Source organism: Pelophylax lessonae, assembly GCF_965119305.1.
Source record: "Pelophylax lessonae genome assembly, chromosome: 4".
Taxonomy (NCBI): domain Eukaryota; kingdom Metazoa; phylum Chordata; class Amphibia; order Anura; family Ranidae; genus Pelophylax; species Pelophylax lessonae.
The window spans coordinates 92,407,885-92,432,247 of record NC_138771.1 but is presented as its reverse complement, the minus strand read 5'-3'; the positions used below and the strand labels follow the sequence as shown (position 1 = coordinate 92,432,247).

General features: G+C 38.4%; 1 protein-coding gene across 2 annotated transcripts in view; it reads left to right on the top strand.

Moving 5' to 3' along the window:
- Nucleotides 1–3,181: 3,181 nt before the first annotated feature.
- The window catches only part of ONECUT1 (one cut homeobox 1), a 73,008-nt gene continuing 51,826 nt past the window's right edge, over nt 3,182–24,363 (top strand). For both annotated transcript variants that reach the window (XM_082257124.1, XM_082257123.1), the window contains exon 1: nt 3,182–4,513. In XM_082257124.1, coding sequence (XP_082113250.1) covers nt 3,439–4,513 — 1,075 coding nt within the window. In that variant the 5' untranslated portion in view covers nt 3,182–3,438. The remainder of the gene's footprint in view (nt 4,514–24,363) is intronic.

Sequence of the window (24,363 nt, the reverse complement as noted above, 5' to 3'; positions counted from 1 at the left end):
TCCCATTGCCAACATGATTTGGGTTTGACTACTGTGCATTTGAAAGATCAGCCCAATTCCAATATGGGATGGGTCACTGGGTAATTTGTAAGATCAGCCCAATGACAATATGATTTGGGTCGGGTGATTGGGTGTTTGGAAGATCAGCCCAATGACAATCTAATGTGGTTGACTGATTGCTAGCCTCGGTGCTAGGGTCCTCTGTCCACTCTGCCTTGTGCTCTGTGCTCCACACTCCCATCATCAATATCCAGCCATTCATCACACACAAATAACAAGCAGAAGACTGACCCTGCTCTAATTGTGCATACTATCAGCTATAAGGAGAAATAGAAAAGGTCTTGTCTGCCCACATTGGGTTTTATTAGGTGTTAGTTCTTTATGGTGAAGCTTCCTCCCCTCTTTAGATGCTAATTAGCCGCACTCCCAGTTAACTGCCCATGAAGACGAATATGGAGAAATATTTTCTGATCAATACTAAAAAAAAAAAAAAAATGGCTTTTGAATTGGTAACACTGTTGTCTGCTTAATTTGAATTGTAGCAAACTGGATTAGCTCCAAGCGTAAAGCTTACACCGTTCTTGCTGGTAAATCTAATGGCAGATCGTGGGGTCATTGGCGCAGTACAATGGCCAGGGCTGGAGTCAATGAATGAAGGGTTAAATGTGCCCTGACCATTGCCGACACAAGGAGAGGACATTTCGGCTGCCGTGATTTTGTGTGGCTTGGCGTTACACAATGGGCACATCTGTCCTTGCTTTCAGTACAATCCTATGGTGGCTTCTTCTAACACCTGCATGTCCCTGTCATTTCCATCACACACTAATCTGCCAATGATTCTAATTATCCCAGTGTCTATCTCAGAGTACCAAGGACAGCGCATGGGGCAAGGCTAGAGAAATTAAAAATAAAAAAATGCTAACATTGTAGAAATAAAAATAAGGACCTTTTCATTTTCTTGCACATTTCTTTGTATTGTCTACATACTATAGTAAGTATCCATAGTAATACAATAGTAAAGTACACTATGTAGACAATGTCATCCTAGTTCTCTGCATAGTTGCCAATTTTAGTTGCTCTTTTTGGTTACATTATTCACAACTTGAGCAGCTAATTCTTACATTTTTTTTTTTTAATACCTCTTTATACTTACATTATTTTTATTTTATTTTTTATATATTTTCTATATTTCTATTGTTTATATATTTTATTGGTTTAATGTTTTTATATATATATATTATTGTTAATATTATTATTATTATTAGTCGAATCATTTTATTTTTAAATATATTTTATTAGTGTAACAATTTAATATTTGTTTAATATATTTTCTATTTTTATATATATATATATATATATATATGTGTGTGTGTGTGTGTGTGTGTGTGTGTGTGTGTGTGTGTGTGTGTGTGTGTATTAGCTGTGACTAAAATAAAAGTTAGAACAGTGAAGAATGAGCTATTGTAATTCGAAAGCATTTTAGCTATTTATTAATGAGTATTTTCTTATCAGATCAAGGTGAGAGTCAGTGCCAGGCTGTGCTAATTTGTTGTCTGGTTAAAGAGGAATCAGTGTTTTACCTTGATGGGTTGACTGGAGGAAAACCCGGAAGTTAAAATTAAAATTCAATTTGAAGGAGCACACACACACACACACACACACACACACACACACACAATGCAAAGTCAGTAGAAGGGGAGGGGCCTGGGGTGTAATTAGAAGAGTAAACTGCCTTGTGTGTGACATGCTGGCAGCTGCAGGCAGCAGATCACTGCCAGAGAGTCTATTAAAATTGGGCTTTATACATCAGCTGCTGATTGGCATTGGGAATAAATATATAGCATGATAATGCAAATCAATTCAAGTGATATCACTGACTGTCAGAATAAACCATCACACTGCTGGGGGACACATGGCTATGATGCTGCCGAAGAACCATGCATCTATGGCAGTTACTGGTACTTGTAGTCCTTCCAGGCATCAGATTATTGCAAGAGAGTCTATTAACACTGGGCTTTATACATCAGCTGCTGATTGGCACTGTGAATTAATAAATAGCATGATAATCCAAGTCTATTCAAATGATACCACTGATCATCTTAGTGCTGAAATGTATGTGGCTTTGATGCTGCTGGAGAACCATGCATCTATGGCAGTTACTGTGACTTGTAGTTCTTCCAGGCAGCAAAGCACAGCCAGGGAGTCTATTAACACTGGGCTTTATACATCAGCTGCTGATTGGCACTGGGAATTAATAAATAGCATGATAATACAAGTCTATTCAAATGATACCACTGATCATCTTAGTGCTGAAATGTATGTGGCTTTGATGCTGCTGGAGAACCATGCATCTATGGCAGTTACTGTGACTTGTAGTTCTTCCAGGCAGCAAAGCACAGCCAGGGAGTCTGTCAACACTGGGCTTTATACATCAGCTGCTGATTGGCACTGGGAATTAATAAATAGCATTATAATCCAAATCTATTATACCACTGCTCATCTTAGTGCTGAAAAGTATGTGGCGTTGATGCTGCTGGAGAACCATGCATCTATGGCAGTTACTGTGACTTGTAGTCCTTGCAAGCGGCAGATCACTTGCCAAGGGAGTCTAATAACATTCAGCTTTTAGCATCAGCTGCTGATTGGCATTGGAAATTAATATAAAGCATGACAATCCAAGCCTATTCAAGTGACACTGATTGTTGTAAGAAACCATCACACTGCTGGGAAACATGGGGCTCTGATGCTCCTGGAGATCTATGCATCTATAGCTGTTACTGGGACTTGTAGTTCTCCCATTGCTGGAGCTTCACACCAATGCATGTGCTGTCAATAGAAACGTTTTCTTACAACCTCAGCAGCAGCAGTATCATCCTTTATTTTATTGTAATATACATCAGCTACATTGTTGCATACAGTAAATACCCAATGTATTCTTCATGATCTAAGATCTTTTTTTTTTTTTTGCAATGGCTTTTAATAAGAAAGGGGCAGTTCTCTTTGCTGTAAAGTGCCCGAAGATCTGTAGCTGGAAGCTGGCTTTCACATGGTAAATAGAAGCCTTTGCTACCTAAATAAAGAGTGGCAGTGACGTCACGGGGAGCCGTGTGCTCTCCACTGCGCATGCTCGGTCCGGCTCAGGCAGCTGCAGGGGCAAGCTCAGTGACTCCTCTATACACGTTGAAGAGTGAGAGACATGGCAAGAGATGGCGAGGGGAATGAGCAGACTCCAATCACTGCTGCTGATGCTCTGATCAAGGGAAACGGGCCTTAAAGCTATAGGAAAAAAAAAATAATAATAAAAAAAAAACATAAAAAAAAACAGAAATCTAATGAAGAGAGAAGTGAAGGAAGGCAGAAGTTCCATGTAAAGCATTCCTGGGACGTTTAACCAGCACGCCAGATAGATGTGTTGTCCACAAGCCTGCACGTATAAACATGAACGCTCAGCTGACCATGGACAATATTGGGGATCTGCACGGGGTGAGCCATGATCCGGCCACTGGAGATCTGATGAGCGGCAGCCCCCATCACAGGGGATCGGTGAGCCATCGCAACAATCACCTGGCTGCCCACCCGCGATCCATGGGCATGGCATCGATCCTGGACGGAGGAGAATACCACCATCACCACCACCGACCCCCCGACCATGCTTTAACGGGGCCGCTCCATCCCACCATGACCATGGCTTGTGACACCCCACCGGGCATGAGCATGAGCAGCACCTACACCACGCTGACCCCCCTGCAACCCCTGCCACCCATCTCCACCGTGTCCGACAAATTCCCCCATCACCACCACCACCACCATCACCACCCTCACCAGCGGATACCGGGCAACGTCAGCGGCAGCTTCACCCTTATGAGGGATGACAGGGGGCTGACCTCCATGAACAATCTCTACAGCCCCTACCACAAGGATGTCTCCGGCATGGGGCAAAGCCTGTCTCCGCTCTCCGGCTCGGGTCTGGGGGGCATCCACAACCCCCAGCAAGGCTTGCCCCACTACGCCCACCCCAGTGCCACCATGCCCACCGAGAAGATGCTCACTCCCAACGGTTTTGAAGCCCACCACCCTGCCATGCTGCCCAGGCATGGAGAGCAACATCTCACCCCAACATCGGCTGGCATGGTGCCCATCAATGGGATCCCACATCACCCCCATGCCCATTTAAATGCCCAGGGTCATGGGCAGATTCTGGGCTCCGCCAGGGAGCAGAACCCAAACTCCATGACTGGTTCCCAGGTCAGCAATGGAAGTAATTCAGGGCAAATGGAGGAGATCAATACCAAAGAGGTAGCTCAGAGGATCACCACTGAGCTCAAGCGGTACAGTATCCCCCAGGCGATCTTTGCCCAGAGGGTACTGTGCCGATCACAAGGAACCCTCTCAGATCTGCTGAGGAACCCCAAACCTTGGAGCAAACTCAAATCGGGCCGGGAGACTTTTCGCAGGATGTGGAAGTGGCTTCAGGAGCCAGAATTCCAGAGGATGTCAGCTCTCAGGCTAGCAGGTGAGCCCCCCCATAAATGTCCCCCCATATGTGTTCCCATATAGACACCCACCCTGCTGTACATTCATCTCTGTAGGTTGTCACCTTGACTGTCTTCTCTTCTGCTTACAGAGCCATGATCAATGCATTTCTATGCTGTCTGTCTACATCCCTTTTGTGTACAGTTTCCACTTCTAGCTCATATAAAGCATATATATATATAGAGAGAGAGAGAGATATAGAGATATATAGATATAGATATATATATGCCATAGCTGATATTCTAGGAAATACAACAGGCAACATGTCATCTGTCTCCTGATCCTTTCACCATGGCATGTGCACACAAGCACACAATAGGATCTTCTAGCCTAGGATGCGTCTACTACAACACAACCAGGTCCCATGGATCTACATGGTTCCACAAGCCCACCTCCACCCTTATTCCTATATTTTATGTTTCATAGTGTAAATCCCACGTGAAATAAGGAGGCCATGGGGCACACCCCCTACTCTTATCTACCACCCATTGTCAAACAATTAATATCGATTGATTGATACCTATCTATTAATCGATAAATCAATACTAGCAGAGGCTGAGTTTGTATTTCCCCTAGAATGTAAACACACCTTGTCATTAGGCAACACCGAGTATACTGTATTGTTTGGAGTATTTTTTTTTTTTGCTTTTTCAAATAAAACCAGAGTAATATGGTACACAGAATGACAGCTGATAACCGGATTGTCTCTCAGGATAGTTGTATTGGTGTTGTATGTAGATTTTTTTTTTATTTTGTATTATTGATCTGTGTATTGATGGCTGGTAGGAAGGATGGCTAGGAGCCAGTTCCTGATAGCATTTACACATTCTACTACTTGGATAGATACACAAAGGCATTGGCAGAATAGGTATAATTTCTCTATGCAGGACTCCTACACTGTGCTATGTGATCTGATCTTCTTCTAAGTGGTCATAATAACAGAACAGGCGTTTAGAATTAAAAAAAAAATATACAACCATTTACATTGGCATATCCTTATTGAACAAATGGTTTAAACAATCAATGTCATTGATGGGACATTTTATGACCCTAAATGTACTGTAGTAACTAAAGGAACATTCTGTCTTCTGTTGGTAATTACTTAAAACCAAAGGTTTCCTGTGGCTGCTGAGCAGACCTATAGATATATTTCAGAAAATGATTTCAGCAAAGGTACAGTATATACTTGGATGTCTTCCCTGCATGGCCTGGTTAAGGTCACACAAGTTCCATGGAACTGAGGTCCTGGCTCTTATATGACCTTGTTAAATGGGATATTTTTACTTTGGGCTACACTTTGTAGTTTTACTTCTGTTTGTTTGTTGTAAGAACGTTCTTTTGAATTTGAGATATCAGATATACATGCTGAAATTCTGCTTCAGAACTTCTATATACAACTATTGTGCATCAAGGATTTCATAGTGTTTGGGCCCAGAGGAAGCACAACCCCTATACTCACTTCACCATACTTCACAGTTGGGATAAGGATTAGGATTTGACATGCAGTGCTTATTTTCTCCAAACACATCACTATGTGTACAGTTATATAAAGTGCAACTTCTATCTCATCTGTCCACAGAACATTGTTTCAGTAGTATTGTGGAACATCCAGGTGGCTCTTACAAACTTGACCTGGGCAGCAATGTTTTCCTGGGGCAGGGGGGTGGTTTCCTTTATGGTAACTGCGCCTTTTGTTCAGGGTTTCTCTTCTGCAGACTAATAAACCCATATGCTGTTAAGAGCAAGAGATGCCTGTGGTTGTCATCCTAGGGTTATTTGTATGTCACTTGTCTCAGGATTGTATAACATGCCCATGCACTTATCTCTGTAGGACACCATCTCCTAAAGAGAGTAGTAATGGTCCCTAAAATTCTTCAATTTGTAAACTATCTGCCTGATTGTGGACTGATGGCGGCCACAATCCAAAGAAATCATTTTGTAATGATCATCAACAACTCTTCATCTTGGTGCTCTGAAATATGATTTGGCCTTTACATTTCAGTCAAATTCTGATGTGTAGAGCAGCTCACTACAATTGTGAATGTCAGGATAGGTTCAGGGCACACCGGAATTAATTGTGACACCCAGTTTATTGATTAGTGCACCCAACTTTAATTTCCCTCTTTAAAAAGTTACCCTAAAGAGTTATTTGTTGAAACAATTTGTACAGTCAATATATGGCCATGCAAAATAATGTGTGCGTTACACAAAACTGTCATTGGTTGTTATACACAAGACTGTCATTTGTTCCTATTGCTTCAGTTGGAGTGAGAGGGAAAAAAAACAGATTTCAGAAGATATTTTGCAGAAGGTCAGAAAATTCTTCATTGTTCTTAGAACTGTATCAATAGTCTAAGGGATATGTGTATAGAAGAGTTTAAATGATGCAGAATGCAGAGAGTCAGCCAGGCTGGCGTTCTGTTAATTAATGTTGTATATGAGTAGCTAAATGTACTTGGCCATTTGCATTCACATCATATATTCTCCCAGCTAGGGAGCATTGCTGAGCGTTTTTAGGAAACCCAGCATGCTTTGTGATCATTTTTATAAAAACTGATTCCTCGAGTTTAATAGAAAGCAGAGCCTTATTTAAAGGGTTTAATTAACTGGCAGGTCTTCAGTAATTCGTCCCTGGAGAATGCCAGGCAGTCAATCCGAGGTGCTGTCACAGGCGATCTGTTCTAAAGACAAAAAAGGGAAGGGCCAGATCCATCCTCCTTAGGCACTTTGTGCTGTGTGTGTGCTCATCTGTGTGTGTGTGTGTGTGTGTCTGCTACAGTGCTGCATGGTTCTACATAGTGTGCTATATGTACATTGTCTGCTGTACACCATGTGCCTGTATATACACTAAGGGGCCATACATATGTACAATCATGTCACCATTCCACTATTCTGCCTCATACAAATCCTGAACACATTCCTTTTCTGTATAGATCTCTATAGTGTGCTCTATGTACATTGTCTGCTGTACACAATGTGCCTGTATATACACTAAGGGGCCATATGTACAATCATGTCATCATTCCACTATTATGCCTCATACAAATCCTGAACACATTCCTTTTCTGTATAGATCTCTGTAGTGTGCTCTATGTACATTGTCTGCTGTACACCATGTGCCATCCACACTATGTGCCATCCACACTAAGGGGCCATATGTACAATCATGTCACCATTCCACTATTCTGCCTCATAGATCTCTATAGTGTGCTCCATGTACATTGCCTGCTGTACACCATGTGCCTGTATATACACTAAGGGACCATATGTACAATCATGTCACCATTCCACTATTCTTCCTCAAAGATTTCTATAGTGTGCTCCATGTACATTGTCTGCTGTATATCATGTGCCTGTATATACACTAAGGGGCCATATGTACAATCATGTCACCATTCCACTATTCTGCCTCATACACATTGCTTTTCTGTATAAATCTATATAGTGTGCTCTATGTACATGGTCTGTTGTTAACAATGTGCCTGTATCCACACTAAGGGGCCCTGAGCACAATCATGTCACCATTCCACTATTCCACCCCATACATATTCTAAACACATTGATTTTCTGAATAGATCTCTATAGTGTGCTCCATGTACATAGTCTGTTGTACATCATGTGCCTGTATATACACTAAGGGGCCATAAGTACAATCATGTGACCATTCCACTATTCTGCATCATATACACTCCGAGCACATTCGGTATAGATCTTTATAGTGTGTTCTATGTATATTGCATGCTGTACACCATGTGCCTGTATATACACTAAGGGGCCATGTGTACAATCGTGCCACCATTCAACTATTTTGTCTCATGCATATTCTGAACACATTGCTTTTCATTATAGATCTCTATAGTTTGCTCCATGCACATTGTCTGGTATACAGCAATAACGTGCCTGTATATACACTAAGGGGGCCCATAGCACAACCATGCCACCATTTTACTATTCAGCTTCATACATAGACTCTGCATACTTCTGAACAGATCATTCTGAATTTCTGCACACTTGGTCATTAATGTACAGGAGCAACATAATAAATCGAACTATATGTACTTTTGAGTGATTTTATGTATATATATATATATATATATATATATATATATATATATATATATATATATATATATATATATATGTATATATATATATATATATATATATATATATATATATATATATATATATATATACACAAATGCAATTATCTAATATGTTGTTCGGTATATGGTGTGTGTGTATATATATATATATATATAAAATGGCTTTATAGTAAATGTACGTATATATATATATATATATATATATATATATATATATAGCTATATATATATATATATATATATAGATCTAGATATATATACATATATTTATTGGCACGCACACACCTAGAACTTAAGGACAATCTTGTTTGTTGTACTGCCAGCCAGACATATCTTTTCTGGACTGGAAAAAAAAAAAAAGTTACAATGAATTTGTAGGAAAGTGGAAAAATATTTTGGGGCCCCTAGATAGCAGCACATGCCCCTGTCACGGATCTGGGAGGGTTAATTGCTCCCAAGGATCCCAGGGTAGGTTAGGATTGATAAACCGACGCTTGCTTCGATTTGGCGTGTATTTTTTATGACAATTCGGTCGAGCAGAATCTCCATTTATTTGCATGGATCAATAGTGGAAACAAGCGTTTGAATTAGACGTTAGGATCCCCTTCTCGGCGTTATCTGAGCATTAATCTGCCAATCTAGAGTGTCTGACAGTGCGAGGTGCTGCATACAAATGAAGAGGCTGCACTGTACACACCTGCCGGCTTCTATCCTAGGTGTCTGCACCTCACACTGCTCATAAGGGGGCCCTGCTTTATTTCTAGGCTGCCCTAATAAATACTGAAAGCGTTTCTTCCGTTTAGAAGGCGTTTGTTACAGGAGACACAAATATTTTCATTTGTCGCAATATTATTCCTAATCTGCACTAGTTGTATAGTCATTGCTCAGTATATATCCTGCACTGCATTCACACCTCCTTGTCATTTATTCCAGCGTTTGCTGAGCAGGCAGCTGCACCGAATTGCACGTTTTCTTTTTCTTTAACTAAATAAAACATAATTGCCATGCCATAATTGCTACAGAACAATTTAATTACATTCGTTTCAATTGTTTCAACCCTTGTTACATGTCCTTTTCGGCTGCATTCCTAAGTATATATATATATATATATATATATATGGAATTGATTTAATACATCCATATATGTAAATGAGATTATCAGTTCTGAAAGACATAAATATATAAATACTTCGATTAAATTAAATTCACATGTGTATGATTTTTTCTCTTTTTCTTTTTGTTTTATAAAAACAGCAATTTTTTAAATACAATCAATATGTTCCAACAAAAATACTATCCTTAAAAAAAAAAAAAAAAAGTAAAAAAGCAATCAAGCTGTAGTGATAATAATAATAATTACAATGAATTAAAAAAAAATGATGATGACGATGATGATGATGATAATAATAACATCACTAATAATAATGATAATAATAATTTAAATAAATACATAAATGATAACAATAAAAACGACAGCATTATTATTATTATTATTATTATAATCAATAATAATATGATTAACAATAATTGAATAATAGTAATAATAATTTTAATAATAATAGTAAATAATGATAAAAATAATAACAATAATAATGATAATAAAAACAACAACAATGTTAATAATACCATTTTTTTAAATTCCTTTTACAGTTTCGCATTTTACATTAAAGAAATATTATGTATTTTATTATACATTGAAGGAACTTACATACATGTTTTTATCTAACTGTGACCCCTAAAGTCTTTAATTTTTTTTGCATATTGTAAAAACTTCTAAACTACATATCAAATATTTGTTTTTGGTTATACTCTCCAGTAGATGTAAAGTAATAAAAATGTAATAATAAAATACCTATAGCTCTAAACACATTCACTATATTTATAGTTCCATTTTACAATTTAAAATAAGCATATATGAAATGTTTAATTTAAACATCTTTATATCTATGCCGACATACATGATATAAGTTGTATTTTTTTCAAGATATTGTAGGAGTTTGGTTATGTGTACACCAAGTCCTCACTTGTCACCTTAGCTTGGAAACCTCAGCAGATCAATGCAGAAAGCTGGGTAGGCCAAGTGCAGGTTTTTGAACCCAAGCATCTCATTGCATATGTTTTATTTTAGTGGTGTCAACCTCCCCACAGATTAGCATGTCATATTTGTTTCTGGGCCTCCGCTTGGACTGAAATGATTTTCTGCCATAATAAGCCCCTTGTTGGTGCCTAGAGGTTGCTTCTGCTCTCAGATTCAATCCATGTTATTCTGTACATTTGGGGCTTACACACAATCCTCACAATGGGCATCAAACACACTCAGCTTAGCGTTCCGCTCAATTGGATTTACTTCTGCGGTTTAATATAGGCCTGACTCTTTCTAGGACTGGATACATTGGCTGATCAATACAAGTTCATTGTTCCAGAATCGCTTCCTATTCAGCAAGCTGACCCCCAATTCACAGATTATTGTAAGCTTCCATTCATTCTTTTTTTATTTTTTTTTTTTTTACGCTATGCAAAAACAGTTGTGCGCAAATTAAATGTTTTATGATTATTCAGCTTTATAGGAATTAAAATAGATAAAGTCAATCAGAATGATAGTAACATCAATAACAATGGTATTACATGTTAGGTTTAAGGCTCCATGCTCAAAAAAAAAAAGCCAGTTCTTTTGGAAGAAAAAAAATGTTCATATAGAGAATTTTTTGTACCTAAAGAGTTTAGGAGAGTAATAGAGATTTCTTGCCTGTGTTGCAGGAGTTTAGTATTATTATTATTTTTAATGTCAGCTGTACCTTTTATTAGAGGGTAGATAAACGTTTGCCAAATTAAACAGATCCGGTCTTTGTTTAATTCAAGCAAGCAATCAGTCTTTGCATTTAGTTTATATATTTATTTGAAATAATGTACAGAAAAATGCTGTCTATTTCAGAGCAGACTAGTGGCCTTTCAAAGTGGAAGTGAAACTATTTGTTTATCTCATTAGTACCGTAATACGGGTTGGGCAAATGTTTATCTCAATATTAATTTAGTATGACATGAATTAAATCATAGATTTAATTCATGTCATACTATTTATTTATTTTGAACTGTAGAAGCATAATGGTAAAAATGTAAAATTAAAATATGTGTGACATTTTAAATCATGGATTCTAGCCTCAGTATCCAGTGTGGTGTACACAATAGGATAAAGGGATAGAACTCATGTTGTTTGCAACCCAAGCACCAACTGGCAAAAGTCAGGCCATATTCTCCTGACTTTAAAACAAATCTCCTGCGCTTGAGTGATGTACGATGGGGGAATGGAATGTATATAGGCGTTCAAATGGACTTAGGTTGGTATTACTTGTGGTCTTGCTGCCCCCTCAGGACCAAGGTTATCCGAAACACACTAAAAGACAACAACAAGAGAGAGGCGCACCGACCTAGTGCATTACCACTAAAATAATTTATTAAAATGTTTAAAAGGTATATATTATACTCACAAAACAATTGTAGGTATCACGCATATAAACATGATCAACACAAGATCTCCAAGGTAGCCAAAAGGTGCTGCTCCTTTTGGCTCTGAGGAAGAGGGTTCACCCTCGAAACGCGTCAGCCTAGTGTTAGCAGACTCATGCGGATCACTGCATGCTATCCAGCACCGCGCAGTGCCTTGGCTACCTTGGAGATCTTGTGTTGATCATGTTTATATGTGTGATACCTACAATTGTTTTGTAAGTATAATATATACCTTTTGAAAATTATAATAAATCCTTTTAGGGGTAATGCACTAGGTCAGTTGTCATATTCTCCTGACACCATACCATAATGTCTTGTCGCTGCACCAAAATCTCATATTCCATTTACTGTAATAAAACATCAATGTACCAATAGAGAATAGGATATACAAACATTTTAAAATACACATAAAGGGACTAAGGAGTAACTGTGGATAGGTATAAGTAGTCTGATGTATTCTCCAGAATGAGATATTATCTCCCCCCTTCCCCCAACACACACTCACTTTCCCCATCTTCGTTTTACCCACACACTTTAATTCTTCCTTGCAGCTTTTCTCTAGTTACACTTGAGATAATCTGCTTAGAAAGAAACACATTCATTACCACTTTGTTTCTGGCCTCAGAAAGAGAAAGGGCACATAGAGGCCTTAACTGGCAAATTTCATGGAGAAGCTGTAAGCTTCAATACTCAAAAAAGTTTTAATTTTAATATTACAAGAATGCTACTATGTTTATAAGGGCATAGGACAGGCATGCACATATGTATGTGGATTCATTTATTAAGGGAAAGTGCTATAACCTGTAGCAACTCACTGGAACAAAATACATATATTCTATAGGTAACAGCATTTTGCACATGATCATTGCACTTTGCAACTGTACAAGTAGCTCTATGGGTTTTATTCAGTAAGAATAAAAGGTTTGAACATGACCCTAATTACCATTCATAAGTTTATTACAATCACTCTTCATGAACATTTTTCCTCTTTAATAAAGGGTTAGAATCCATTTGTTAGATTATATTAGGTATATTCTATTGGCTGTAGATTTGCATTAAAGTGTGATACTTACAGAAGTTTGGAATATTTTAATCTGTTGTTGTTATCAAAAACTTTTTGAAACTTTTTTATTAAGATAAACTATGGCAATACAAAATGCATTGTTCCTTTCACTCTCAGTATTAGGATTGTTGTTTTTACCAATGTGGTATAAAAAAAGTGTGTAACTACTTATAATCCTAATGGGCCTATTCAGCAAGACAGTGCCAAGGGAAACATTGCCATCCCAGCCAAGAAATCATCTTTCGCTGATCTACCAGCAGTAAATTTGACTGCTACAAGTAATTCTTTTCATCGTCAGCTTTTCACTAATTTGTATTGGACAAGAATAACAAAATCATGTTATTATTTATGAGATTATAGTCAGATCTTTTCATGGAAAACATAGGGTAAAAAAGTTCCAGTTGGCTGCCGTTAAAAACATTGTTGTGGGGCTCCCAGTACTGTACCCCTATTCAATCAAGAGCAGTGCAGTGTCAAATGCCCCCACTACTGCACCCTATAGAAAACAAAGGAAATTACATGCGCTTTCCTTAGTGGAAAACTGAGCCTTTGTCATGCATGGTTTTCCATGAAATAATGTGTATGAAACCTCTGGATATGCAGAGAATAGGTGATACTGTTTTTCAATTCATTTGACATAGTTGTAGATTGCACTTGCAATGTATTCAAGCTACAGGTGATTGTTAGGAATTAAAGCACACCTGCCATGACAGATACATGGAGGATGACATTGCTAATTTACTTGGCTGTCATGCTGACTCTCAAGCCTCAATACTTTGAGTTATTGACCCAGAACTGGTATGCAGTGAACTTCTGAACTAACTCTGATTTTCCTGATATGTATTCCTGTTCCAGATCAGTGGATCTTACAGTATTTAAGGTGTAAGGGTTAGCATCACAGGTAGGCAACTAGTATTAAAGGGAAGACAGCCATTGTATTTCCCTTTAGATAGGTTTACTTTAAAGTGTTTGTATTAAGCATAGCTCAAACTTTTATTTTCTAGTTTTGGGTAGAATGGAGGAGGTGTCAGTACCAGTATTAATTTTGACATGAAATTTCGATTTAGTTTTAGTCATAGTCTTTTGACTAAAATGCCATTTTAGTTTTTGTCGCATTTTAGTCATCTGCAATTGTTTTCGTTGTATTTAGTCTACTATAATCTGCAGTTCATTTTAGTCAACTAAAATTTAAAGGGTTTATTTTAAATTGTAATGCATTTTTTAAGCATTTCTCTAGAATTTCCAAATGCATTAAATGCTTCTGGAGTAATAAAAAAATAGGCTTGTAATGCACAGTGCTCTGGATGGTCTGAGGAAGCCTGTAATGCTGCATAGTGCTCTGAACAGTGGTTTGAGGAGGCCTGTAATGCTGCAGAGGGCTCTGAGCAGTCTGAGGAGGCCTATAATGCACAGTGCTCTTGTCCTCTGGATGGTCGGGACTGTCCGGACTCGGGAGGCCTGTAATGCCATGTGCTCTGGAAGGTCATCTGTGGAGGCCTGTAATGCTACACAGTGCTCTGGGTGGTCTGAGGAGGCCTGTAATGCACAGTGCTCTGGACAGTCATGAGTTGGGACTCTCGGAATGCCTGTAATGCACAGTGCTCTGGATGGTCATCTGAGGAGGCCTGTAATGCTCTGGGTGGTCTGAGGAGGCCTGTAATGCACAGTGCACTGGACGGTCATGAGTTGGGACTCTCGGAAGGCCTGTAATGCACAGTGCTCTGGACGGTCATGAGTTTTGACTCTCTGAAGGCCTGTAATGCACAGTGCTCTGGAGAGTCGTCTGAGGAGGCCTGTAATGCTGCACAGTGCTAAGTATGTCACCCCACTAAGCACACTGTGATCGCTACATTACTTGCTGGGAGGTGAAGCACGCATGGCCTTTACAGGCTGAGCTCCAAGGAAATCGGAACTTCATGTGGGTAAATTTCTCTCCCTCACATTTTTGTTCCTTTTATGTTTGTGACAAAAATGCAATTGATATTCATCGTAGTCCGTCAATTGACCAAAATGTGGGGTCATTTTAGTTTGTTTTTTGTCATTGGAAATATGCCGCTGACATAAATTATGATGAAAATGTTTTTGTCTATGAAATTAACACTGGTTAGTACCCCTGCTTTTAAAGATTTTTGTGTCCCTGCTGGGGAGTTTCAAACTGTATGTTGTTTATCCTAGTGTCCATTGTCTCTGAGATTTGTCACCAAAATGAATATAGGGGAATCCAAAAGAAGTCTTCCAGTGGTAAAACCTGTTTTAGCTGTCTAGAGGGTAATTACTCTTACCTTGGATAGATTTTCCCCCACTTCCTGTTGTGCCTCCATAGAAGAAAGTAAAGGGGCATCTGCCTAATAATTAACAAAAAGCAAAAAATAAACTGACAAGCACTGCTTTCTATATCCCAAACTAAAAATGGAAGCCCACCTGCTCATTCATTACAACAATACATTTTCCATTATGATATGTGCAGTATAGGATAAGAATTAATAAAATCTTTTTTTTTTTTTTTTTTGAGTTTCTTATAGCCATAGAACATAGAAGCATTGTAAAACACACTGATTCGATTTTCAAATGGTAATGTCCATGAAATGTATTTGTATGGAAACAATATGGCAATACAAATTCAGTTGATGTTTCTCGTGCTCCTGTTTTACCTTGGAATCTTGTTGAGAAGGAAATCCATAGCTGATTGATTTCTTTCGTTAGGTGAGGGCAATGTATTTATACACATCACTGTAAGTGGATGTTAGAACAGGAATAGATGAAACATGTTAGGCCACTCCCTTTATCTTCCCACGGAGATCAATAGGCTCCATGTGTTATTATTATATTGTACGTCTGGTCCATCCTGGTGGCAATAAATGGATCTGTGAATAGAAATTTGCTTATGCAAATAAAATATACTGACTAATTGAATTTGGCAGTGCTAAGAGCAATGATGTTGTAGAAAGCCTTAGCCCATCCCAAGTAATACCATTTTGCCATACTGGAGGAAATAAGGTAACGATATTAAATCCGATTGGCTGCCATTACTACACCTTGCACAGTCAATGCCCCATCAATTGTTTTTTTTTACTAAACGTATTCATTTGTCAAGAATTGAGTAAAACAAAGTATACCGGTGACTAGAGTGGCAGGACAGCATATAACTAGCTTTTTTAAAATCACTTAGGAGATATCACTGCAAAAGAAAAGCGTTATAGCTTGATAAAATGAGCAAGTTCCATTGTATTAAAGATTGACACTATGCATTTCAGAGCTCCCGACCCCTTAGCTACCTTTGATCCACACTGTAAAGATTAAAGATTAGGGATGTATTTGACAATTTTACTTAATGCCTGTTCCTTCACAAATTTAGTATTATTAATCTTCTTATATATATATGATTTAAGGCTTAACTCAATATAAGAGGGTATAGGACAATATGTTAGCCAGGAAGACTGCAATTGTCATGGCAATATAATGCTAGAGGTCCAATATCATAATGCTTATGGTCCAAAAATTACCTCAATACCAATAGTCTGTTGCAGATATAGGGAGCATTCGAAAGCAGACAAGTAATACAAAGTATATTTGAGGTTTAGCCAAGTGGACCTGTGCTCAATTTGAACACTCAATGCAGAGGAATTTAAAAGATAAGAATTTATTTTTTCACGTGATTGTGGGATTTAACCTCCCTGGCGGTATGATTCTTTTGGATTTTAGGTGCTGAAAGCGGTACCATTATTTTGCATGTAATTCTTGAGAATGAGCAGCCCAAACCAACTATTTACTTATTTTTTTTTTTTTTACTGTGCGTTCTTCTTTATAACATCTTGGGTATGATAAAGTTTGAAACACAAAATCATAAATTTTAATATAATAAAAAACTATAAATAAGTTAAAGTATGTATGTATATATATATGTATATATATATATATATATATATATATATATATATATATATATATATATACTATATACTATATATATAGTATATAGTGTATAGTGTATAGTGTATATATATATGTACGTATATACGCATATATATATATATATATATATATATATATATATATATATATATATATACATATATATATATATATATATATATATATATATATATATACATATATATATATATATATATATATATATATATATATATATACATATATATATATATATATATATATATATATATATATATATATATATACATAAAAAGTACAGTAAAACTGCAGGAAAGGGCACTGGGGGGCAATGTAATGTGAATTTCTATTATTTTGAATGGTATCAGTGTGTTTGGTGTGTTTTACATTTGAATTTGCCGCCGGTTCCACCCCCCTGCGAACGTCACGTCGCAGGAGACGGAAGCCGGGGCACGGAGACGATCGGGAGGAAGATCCGCCGCCCCATACATCGCTGGATCCCGGTGACAAGGTAAGTAACCTCTTTTACAGGATCCAGCGATGCTTCTGGTGGTACCCCGAGTGTGGCTCGGGGTTACCGCTTTTGGCTCTGAAATTTAACCCCGAGCCACGCTCGGGAATAACGCTAAGAAGGTTAATGGAATACAGCAACACTGACCCTAAGTTTACTGCTTCAGTAAACAAGCTTTACTGTATTGATAACTACTTGTTAAAATATCTTAAAGCAGTATTAAACCCAAAAGCATTTACTATATTGCAGCTTACCAATTCTTAGATGTAATGGCTGCATTAGCTTTCTTCTTTAAGTTTTCTTTCTTCTTCTTTTTTTATCTTATAATCCAGCCTGTAAGTCTGTTGTTTTTCACTCTCCAGCAGAATGTATCAGTTTACATGAACATGAGACAAACCACTGCCAGGGGTGATTTAAATGATCAGCTTTTATTTATTCATGTAAAACCTTTATCCCAAAAGGAAAAAACATGGCTGTAACTGATTATAAAGTGTGAGCTGGAGTTTGGGTTCCATTTGTTAGTAGTTCTAAATCTGCTAATACAATTAACACTACCCTCCACCTCAGACTGACAATGCTGCTGTCTGCTATGCCTCCTCTGCTAATTCCTCCAGAGATGTGCCTCACCAATACTGGAGGTGTGTTCACCAGATAAAAGCAGAGCAGAAAAAAGCCAAAGAAGAGAAAACAAATGCAGCCACCACACCTAATGATTGGTAAGCTGCAATATATTACATGGGTTTGGATTTAATACTGCTTTAAAATATATGTGAACCCTTAACTTTTAAAACGTCCCATTCAGTTTAAAAATAAGGCATAACATAGGACAAAAAGGGGCAATATACAGTGCCTTGCGAAAGTATTCGGCCCCCTTGAACTTTGCGACCTTTTGCCACATTTCAGGCTTCAAACATAAAAATATAAAACTGTAATTTTTTGTGAAGAATCAACAACAAGTGGGACACAATCATGAAGTGGAACGAAATTTATTGGATATTTCAAACTTTGTTAACAAATAAAAAACTGAAAAATTGGGCGAGCAAAATTATTCAGCCCCTTTACTTTCAGTGCAGCAAACTCTCTCCGGAAGTTCAGTGAGGATCTCTGAATGATCCAATGTTGACCTAAATGACTAATGATGATAAATAGAATCCACCTGTGTGTAATCAAGTCTCCGTATAAATGCACCTGCACTGTGATAGTCTCAGAGATCCGTTTAAAGCGCAGAGAGCATCATGAAGTACAAGGAACACACCAGGCAGGTCCGAGATACTGTTGTGGAGAAGTTTAAAGCTGGATTTGGATACAAAAAGATTTCCAAGGAGCACTGTGCAAGCGATAATATTGAAATAGAAGGAGTATCAGACCACTGCAAATCTACGAAGACCTGGCCGTCCCTCTAAACTTTCAGCTCATACAAGGAGAAGACTGATCAGAGGTGCAGCCAAGAGGCCCATGATCCCTCTGGATGAACTGCAGAGATCTACAGCTGAGGTGGGAGACTCTGTCCATAGGACAACAATCAGTCGTATACTGCACAAATCTGGCCTTTATGGAAGAGTGGCAAGAAGAAAGCCATTTCTTAAAGATATCCATAAAAAGTGTCATTTAAAGTTTGCCACAAGCCACCTGGGAGACACACCAAACATGTGGAAGAAGGTGCTCTGGTTAGATTAAACCAAAATCCAACTTTTTGGCATCAATGCAAAACGTTATGTTTGGCGTAAAAGCAACACAGCTCATCACCCTGAACACACCATCCCCACTGTCAAACATGGTGGTGGCAGCATCATGGTTTGGGCCTGCTTTTCTTCAGCAGGGACAGGGAAGATGGTTAAAATTGATGGGAAGATGGATGGAGCCAAATACAGGACCATTCTGGAAGAAAACCTGATGGAGTCTGCAAAAGACCTGAGACTGGTACAGAGATTTGTCTTCCAACAAGACAATGATCCAAAACATAAAGCAAAATCTAAAAATGGAATGGTTCACAAATAAACATATCCAGGTGTTAGAATGGCCAAGTCAAAGTCCAGACCTGAATCCAATCAAGAATCTGTGGAAAGAACTGAAAACTGCTGTTCACAAACGCTCTCCATCCAACCTCACTGAGCTCGAGCTGTTTTGCAAGGAGGAATGGGCAAAAATTTCAGTCTCTCGATGTGAAAAACTGATAGAGACATACCCCAAGCGACTTACAGCTGTAATCGCAGCAAAAGGTGGCGCTACAAAGTATTAACTTAAGGGGGCTGAATAATTTTGCAGGCCCAATTTTTCAGTTTTTTATTTGTTAAAAAAGTTTGAAATATCCAATAAATTTCGTTCCACTTCATGATTGTGTCCCACTTGTTGATTCTTCACAAAAAATTACAGTTTTATATCTTTATGTTTGAAGCCTGAAATGTGGCAAAAGTTCGCAAAGTTCAAGGGGGCCGAATACTTTTGCAAGGCACTGTATATATATATATATATATATATATATATATATATATATATATATATATATATATATATATATATATATACACACACTATATATACTATAAGTTATGGGATGCCTGCCTTTAAACATGCATGAACTTTAATGCCATCTCAGTCTTAGTCCGTAGGGTTCAATATTGAGTTGGCCCACCCTTTGCAGTTATAACAGGCGTTCTAGTTCAACATCAGTGCCTGACCTCATAAATGCGCTTCTGGAAGAATGGTCAAACATTCCCATAGACACACTCCTAAACCTTGTGGACAGCCTTCCCAGAAGAGTTGAAGCTGTTATAGCTGCAAAGGGTGGGCCAACTCATTATTGAACCCTACAGACTAAGACTTAGATACCATTAAAGTTCATGTGTGTATAAAGGCAGGCATCACAATACTTCTGGTAATATAGGCTCAGTAAGGTTATAATATAACTTAGATTACAAAATCTTCAGTTTTACTTAAATGAGTTGATACAAAAATGAATACATCTAGTATTTTGTATGACCTCCATGATTTGTAAGGACAGCACCAAGTCTTCTAGGCATGGAATGAACAATTTGTTGACATATGGCAACATCTATCTTTTTCCATTCTTCAAAAAACACCTTTTATAGAGCCTGAATGCTGGATGGAGAGTGATGCTCAACTTGCCTCTTCAGAATTCCCCATAGGTGTTTGATTTGGTTCAGGTCAGGAGACATACTTGGCCACTGAATCACTTTCACCCTGTTCTTCTTCAGAAATGCAAAAGTGGCCTTAGATGAGTGTTTTGGATCATTGTCATGTTGTTAAACTGCAAGTCGACCAAGGGCACGGAGTGATGGTAGCATCTTCTCTTTCAATATAGAGCAGTTCATCTGTGAATTCATGATACCATCAATAAAAAGCAGCTCCCCGACACCAGCAGCCCCATAGAAGGATATGCTTTGCTAAGCATGAAATAGGAAGGGGTTTTCTTTGTTAAGTAACGCCCTTTTATAATCAACTGTCTGCTGGACACCTGTTTAACCACTTGCCGACCGCCCGCTGCAGTTTCCCTGCGGCAGGCTGGCTCGGCTGCACGAAACGACATAGGGGTACATCGGTCACGGGAGTGGTCCTGGGGGGGCGAGCGCGCACTGCCAGTGGCATGCTCCCGCCCCCAGTAGGCAGCGGGAATGCCGATCCATGGGACCGGTGGCCGCGATTGTCGTCGGGCACCCGCGATTGCTCCCCCCCTGAGAGAGAAGCACGGTCAGCTGTTGTAAACACAACCAACCGTGGTTCTCTCTGAAATGATCACGGAGCACCTGTGATCCTTCTATATAGGAACACAGGTCTCTATGATCATTCCAGAAGTACCACCCCACACAGTTAGAAAACACTCCTCTAGGCTCACAATTAACCCTTTGATCACCCTAGGTTAACCCCTTCCCTGCCAGTGTCATTAGTACAGTAACAGTGCATATTTTTAGCACTGATTACTGGAGTAATGTCACTGGTCCCCCCAAAAGTGTCAAAAATGTCAGTTAGGGATCCGATCTTGTCTGCTACAATGTCGCAGTCCCGCTAAAAACCACAGATTACTAGTAAAAAATAAATAAACAAAAATGACATACATCTTTCTCCTAGTTTGTAGACGCAATAACTTTTGTGCAAAAAACAATCAAAATACGCTTATTGTGATTTTTTTTTTTACCAAAAATATGTAGCAGAATACAAATTGGCCTAAAAGGATGAAAAACTTTGATTTTTAAATTTTTTTGGGAGTGTTATTTAGCAGAATGTGAAAAGTATTGTTTTTTTTTTTTTTTTTTGCAGAAATGTCGCTCTTTTTTGTTTATAGAGCAAAAAATAAAAATTGCAGAGGTGTTAAAATACCACCAAAAAAAAGCTCTATTTGTGCAAAAAAAAGGACATTGATTTTATTTTGGTAGAGTGTCGCACGACCGCACATTATTCCGTTAAAATAATGCAGTGCCGAATCGCAAAAAATGGCCTGCTCATTTCAGGGGGCAAATCCTCCTGGTCCAGAAGTGGTTAATGAATAATTAGACTCACCTGTAGTTGAATTCTTGTTAATTAGGCTTTTGTTGTCTAAAATGTAGCTTTGCTCCTAAGGCCCCTTTCACACCGGCGGACCGTTCAGATCCGCCTGTCGGTTTTTTTTGGAGGATCTGAACGGTCCCCCCATGCATCTCTATGGGGCATCGGATGGCAGCGGATACATGTCCGCTGACACCCGATCCGATCCGTCAAATCTGGATGGATGGAAACCATATTTTCCATCCGTCCAGCGGATCGGATGGGATCGGATGAGAACGGACCGACGGTCCGTTCTCATCCGATTCCCCCATAGAGATCTATGGGGCTGTGACAGCTGTGTTTCCGCACAGTGAGAAAAGCGGAGTCCGTTTGACGGACTTACTGTGTGAAAGGAGCCTAAGACTTTAGTTGGGGTGTATTCATTTTTGCAACATGGTCTTGAATTAATTTGTTAGGAAAAATACTTTTATGTGTGTGCAAATTAACAAATCTTGGCTGCAATTAATGGCCTGCATTTGTGGGAGTATTTTGTAGTATAGTGTCCCATGGAAAATGTTGATTCTGAAAGGAAAGTAAAGATTTTCTGACAAATATATTGGAGTGTACTAATTTATGCTGAGCACTGTATATATACAGTGGGTACGGAAAGTATTCAGACCCCCTTAAATTTTTCACTCTTTGTTATATTGCAGCCATTTGCTAAAATCATTTAAGTTAATTCTTCTTCCTCATGAATGTACACATAGCACCCCATACTGACAGAAAAACACAGAATTGTTGACATTGTTGCAGATTTATTAAAAAAGAAAAACTGAAATATCACATGGTCCTAAGTATTCAGACCCTTTGCTCAGTATTTAGTAGAAGCCCCCTTTTGATCTAATACAGCCAGGAGTCTTTTTGGGAAAGATGCAACAAGTCTTTCACACCTGGATTTGGGGATCCTCTGCCATTCCTCCTTGCAGATCCTCTCCAGTTCTGTCAGGTTGGATGGTAAACGTTGGTGGACAGCCATTTTTAGGTCTCTCCAGAGATGCTCAATTGGGTTTAAGTCAGGGCTCTGGCTGGGCCATTCAAGAACAGTCACGGAGTTGTTGTGAAGCCACTCCTTCGTTATTTTAGCTGTGTGCTTAGGGTCATTGTCTTGTTGGAAGGTAAACCTTCGGCCCAGTCTGAGGTCCAGAGCACTCTGGAGAAGGTTTTTGTCCAGGATATCCCTGTACTTGGCCGCATTCATCTTTCCCTCGATTGCAACCAGTCGTCCTGTCCCTGCAGCTGAAAAACACCCCCACAGCATGATGCTGCCACCACCATGCTCATTTCTGATGTTGCTGTATGACGGATATTAGCCAATAACATTTGCCATAGTTTATAAAAAAAAAAAAATCTATGCATGGTGTACATTTCAAGGGCAGAGGGACATGAGAAAGAGAGATGAAATGAGAAGTATTTTAAAAATACATATTAAATTTGAGAGGAAAATTTATGTTTTTGGGGACAATTAAGCAACATTTCAAATTTTCCATTTAATGGATGGATCACCTCTTCATCCCCAACCTGGGATGAAGAGTTTGTTTTCTAAATTTTGGCCCTACTTGTTTTTTCCATAAATTGTTGCACAGTTGGAACTTGGTACATACAAGTGCAGTAATCTGTAATTACATCCCATAATCAGCCCAACATCTCCAGTTTGAAAATTTTGGTTTGATTTACACTAGTTATTTGTAAGCACTGTCAACAGATAGAAAATTAGGTGTAAAGGACTAACAGAGGACTATCTATAGGGCTAGTCCCTCTAGTCATGGGCAACCTGCAATCTTAGGAAGTACCTACCTTAAAACAGGCCATTTAATATTTTCTGATAGCCTTACACAAGAGAACGTGATGATTAATTGGTAAAGAGTACACCAATGGGAGATGTAATTGTTACTTAAATTGCACATTCTCCTACTCCACCTAATTTCATATAATGTTCTTTTTGCTAATTAGATAACTTTCCATTATGCAATATGGGGTCTCATTTTTTACTCTTACATCTTTAAAAAATGGCAGGTCATTTGACATGCATCATTTGTTATTATGGTGTATTTCAATATCCTAAATTGCTTTTTATCACTGAAATATTGTTTTAATTAATTCTCTATATATCTAATTAACTTACAACAAAAAAATAATATTTTTTCTTTACTTAGTATGTGTATACCTACAATGTATTTTACATGACTAAAATGAAA